The sequence below is a fragment of the Palaemon carinicauda genome, chromosome 2, assembly GCF_036898095.1.
Source record: "Palaemon carinicauda isolate YSFRI2023 chromosome 2, ASM3689809v2, whole genome shotgun sequence".
Taxonomy (NCBI): Eukaryota; Metazoa; Arthropoda; class Malacostraca; order Decapoda; family Palaemonidae; genus Palaemon; species Palaemon carinicauda.
The window spans coordinates 5,169,164-5,174,163 of record NC_090726.1 but is presented as its reverse complement, the minus strand read 5'-3'; the positions used below and the strand labels follow the sequence as shown (position 1 = coordinate 5,174,163).

Sequence of the window (5,000 nt, the reverse complement as noted above, 5' to 3'; positions counted from 1 at the left end):
AGAAGTGAAACCAGGTGTTACCCTTCCTGTAGGCATACTGTATTTATAAAATGAGGCTGCGCCCATACATCCTATTATTATTACTTGCTAAGGTACAACCCTAGTTAGGAAAGCAGGATGATATAAGCCTAGGGGCTCCAATAGGGAAAATAGCACAGTGAGGAAAGGAAACAAGGAAAAAAGAAATATTTTAAGAATAGTAACAACATTGAAATAAATATACCCTATATAAACTATACAAACTTAACAACAGAAGAGGAAGAGAAATAAGATTGAAAAGTGTAACCAAGTGTACCCTCAAACAACAGAACTCTAACCCAAGGCAGTGGAAGACCATGGTACAGAGGCTATGGCACTACCGAAGACTTAGAGAACAAAGATTTAATTTTGGAGTGTCCTCCTAAAAGAGCTGCTTACAATAGCTAAAGAATCTCTTCTACCCTTACCAAGAGGAAAGTGGCCACTGAACAATAACAGCGCAGTAGTTAACCGCTTGGGTGAAGAAGAATTGTTTGGTAATCTCAGTGTTGTCAGGTGTATGAGGACAGAGGAGGATATGTAAAGAATAAGCCAGACTATTCGGTGTATGTGTAGGCAAAGGGACAATGAACCGCAATCAGAGAGAAGGATCCAATATAGTACTGTCTGGCCAGTCAAAGGACCCAATATCTCCCTAGCGATAGTATCTCAACGGGTGGCTGGTGCCCTGGCCAACCTACTACCTATGGCCTAAAGGTATTATTGTACTAATAGCATCTTGCTTTTCTTGTTAACCGACCAAACCCGGGCTGCTTGATTACACTAATCCACGGCCTAGGTATAAAACATTGAATTAAGATATATATATATATATATATATATATATATATATATATATATATATATATATATATATATATATATAAATATATATATATATATATATATATATATATACTGTATATATATATATATATATATATATATATATATATATATATATATATATATACTATCTCCTCCTACGTCTATTGGCGCAAAGGGCCTCGGTTAGATTTCGTCTGTCGACTGTGTCTTGGGCTTTTAATTCAATACTTCTCCATTCATCATCTCCTATTTCACGCTTCATAGTTCTCAGCCATGTAGGCCTGGGTCTTCCAACTCTTCCCTTAAGGAGTCCGGTAAAACGTTTGGTGACCTAATCTCTCTTGGGGAGTGTGAAGAGCATGCCCAAACAATCTCCATTTACCCCTCACCATGATCTCATCCACAAATGGCACTCGAGAAATATCTCTTATAATTTCATTTCTAATCCTGTCCTACCATTCAACTCCCAATATTCTTCTGGGGGCTTTGTTCTCAAATCTACAAAAACTGTTTGGTATTGTTTCATTGTCATACCATGACTCGTGTCCATACAGTAACACCAATATCACTAAACTGATAAATAGCCTGATTTTTATGAGTAACTTCAGGCGATTTGATTTCCAAATTTTACTTAACCTAGCCATTGTTTGATTTTTTTTTCTAATCTTTCACAAACTCCAGCTCTAAATATCCTGTCTTAGAGATCATAGTTCCTAAATAATTATATGATTTTTCCTCATTAATCCTTTCTCCTTCTAATGATATTTTCATCTTCAATTTTATATTCCTTTCTTATAATCTTTGTATTTTTCCTATTTATCTTGAGCCCAACCTCGTGTGATATTTCATGCATTCTGGTAAGCAAGCATTGCAAATCCTGTGGTGTTCTGCTAATACGGACAGCATCATCAGCACACTCTAGGTCAGCTAGTTTCCTATTACTAATCCAGTCCAAACCCTCTCCACCATCTCTGACTGTTCTACACATTAAAAAATCCATGTGCAGGAAAAACAACATAGGTGACAACACATTCCCTTAGAATACTCCGCTGCTCACTGGAAAATAATTTGATAGGATTCCACTAATATCAACTTTGTATTTGCTATGCTCATGAACAGACTTAATCAAATTCACATATTTAAGAGGAATTCCATAATAACGTAGGACTCGCCACAAAATTGGCCGGTGCATACTATCAAAGACTTTTTCCTAGTCCACAAATGCCATCAAAAGTCGATTTCTATATTCTACACAATGCTAAACATGTCTTAAAATGAAAATTTGGTCAGTGCAACTTCTATCTTTTCAGAATCCTGCTTGTTCATCTCTCAGCTTTTCAACAACCTTTCTCTCTAGTCTCTATAGAATGAGTATATTATATATATTTTCATCATAACTGATGTAAGTGTGATGCCTCTATAATTATTGCAATCCATCAGATCTTTTTTTGCCATTTTCACCAACACCCCTAGCTCCCATTCATCAGGTTTTGCCTCTTTACGCCACATTCTACAAAATAATCTTGTAAGTATTCTGGGGGCACTTGATTTTCTGCCATTATCATCTCATCAGTTATTCCATCGTATCAAGGGGCTTTCCATCTCTTGAGTTTTTTAATGATAGCTTCGACTTCAAACACACTAAATACAATCATGTTCACATCAAAGTCTTCATCAGCTTCAGGTAGATCAATCAAATTATTCCCTTCGTATATTCTATCCATGACCTCACTAAAGTGTTATATCTAACGTCGCCTTTCTTCATCTTCTGTTGTTATAACAGATCCATTTCTCTTTTGATGGGTTTATGCTTTTTCTTCTTTGTGCCAATAGAGATTTCAGTAATAACTCCATGAGCAATTCTTACACCATAGCCACTTCCTGAATTCATAGCTTTGTTAGCCGCATCTGCTTTTCTGTCTAAACATTCTCTCCAGTCATTCCTGGCTTTTCTTTTGACTTCACAATCAGTACTGAGTACTCTACCTTGTAATTTTCATTACTTCCTCGAAAATTTTCAACAATCAATTTCTGTCTTTGTCTCCTTTTTATAGTATTCCAAGTATCATTTGATCTCCATGGTTCTCTCCTTGTAACTGCGTCCCAAAACTTCACTTCCAACTGACTGATATGTTCTTAATATCACACCATTCTTCATCAATTGTCTGCTGTTCGTCTCTTAAAGTATCTAAGACTGCAAATCGATTCCTACATTCACTTGCAAATGTTTCTCTGTGCAACATATTTTAGAAGCTTAGTTGTAACAAACCTAGGTATTCAATCTACCTTTCTGTTGAGTGCTTTCAGTTTTAATTTCAGTGTGGCAAAGAGGAGCTGGTGATCACTAGCAATATCTGCACCTCTATAGCTTCTTACATTTCTCAAAATACTTTTCTCTCTCCTTATTAATGGGTATGTAATCTATCTGATTTTCTTACTTACCACATGGCGAAGTCCATGTATATTGTGGATGTCTTTGTGTTGGAAAAGAGTACCTCCAATGACAAGATTATTTGTTTAACAGAAATTTATGAAATGTGCTCCATTTTCATTTGTAACTTCGCCAGGACCCTCAACACCTAACACATTATTTATACCTTGATTATTCGTTCCAGCTTTAGCATTGAAGTCACCAATTAAATAATTTTCATATCTTTCTCTGGGATCTAATCTATTATACTTTGCCGTTCTTCATAGCATTCATATATATATATATATATATATATATATATATATATATATATAATATAATATATATATATATATGCATATTTATATATATAAATATATATATATATATATATATATATATATATATATATATATATATATATATATATATATATACATACATACATACATACAGTACACACAATAAAAACAACAACAAATGCAACCGTTTCTAACCCAATGCAGGAGAAAGTCCCTACACATGTCCTAGTCATGTCTTGAGTTTGGCCATTTTCATCACCAGGCTGGCCACGGCGGGAAACTTCAGTCTGATCTCTCACAGCAAACTAACTTTATATGGGTGGCCCTCACAAGTACAGCTTTGCTGATCATGATGATACACAAACCCTTTCGCCACGTTAATGTATCCCCACTCAGATAGGGATATATATATATATATATAAATATATATATATAAATATATATATATATATATATATATATATATATATATATATACATATATATATATATATATATATATATATATATATATATATATATATATATATATCATCATCATCAGCGATAAAGGACTCAGACATGTATTTCCACTTGCGTCTGTTTATGGTCTTTCTGTGCCAGTCCATGCCCACAAACTTTCTTAGTTCACCAATCAATCGTCTTACTCTTCATGTCCATCTACTCTCCTGACCACGTATATTTGTTTTTCTTATATGTTGACAGAATATCCTCTACTTTAGTTTGCTCTCATATCCAAGTTGCTCTTTTGCTGTCTCTTAGTGTCATTTCCATCATTATTCTATTCATAGGTCTTTGAGTTGTAACTTGCTTACGTTCCAAAGCTTTAATAAGACTCCAAGTTTCTGATGCATATGTTAATACTGGTAGGACCATCTCATTACATACTTTTCATTTAGAAAAGTGGCATTTTAATTTTCGTAATCTCATTTTGCTTACCAAATGCTCTCCATTCCGTGCTTATCTTTCTTTTAATTTCGGTCTCGTGTCCTGGGGAAACACTTACTGTCTTCCCTGAGTACGTATATTCATTAACTATATCTAGGGGCTTGTCCATAAGTCTTGTCTCTCTGCATCATTATTGAGCATTATCTTAGTTTTACTCATATTAATTTTCAGTCCTAAATTTCTGCTTTCTCTATTCAAATCTTCTATCATCTTTCGTAAATACTCCCATGATCCACTAAACACAACTACTCTATGTCATCCGGAGATCTCAAGTTGTTAAAATATTACCACATTAATATCAATTCCTACATTTTCCAAACCTAAATTTTTTAAAACGTCTTCTCGACATGCTGTAAATGATTTAAGAGAAATGGGGTCTCCCTGTCTAACTTCTTTCCCAATCGGAATTTTCTCACTATCTTTAAGGAGTTTTAGGATTATTGTACTGCTTTTACATAGGCTATATCTCCAAGTGTTCCAACATACGTCTCTTC

The 5,000-nt window shown here is 34.4% G+C and overlaps 1 protein-coding gene across 1 annotated transcript in view; it reads right to left on the bottom strand.

The window, feature by feature from the left end:
* LOC137614834 (programmed cell death protein 10-like) overlaps window positions 1-5,000 on the bottom strand; it is a 40,925-nt gene that overhangs the window by 35,570 nt on the left and 355 nt on the right. Inside the window, exon 2 of the mRNA XM_068344497.1 lies at window positions 4,962-5,000. This exon is cut by the window's right edge and continues 101 nt beyond it. Coding sequence (XP_068200598.1) covers window positions 4,962-5,000 — 39 coding nt within the window. The remainder of the gene's footprint in view (window positions 1-4,961) is intronic.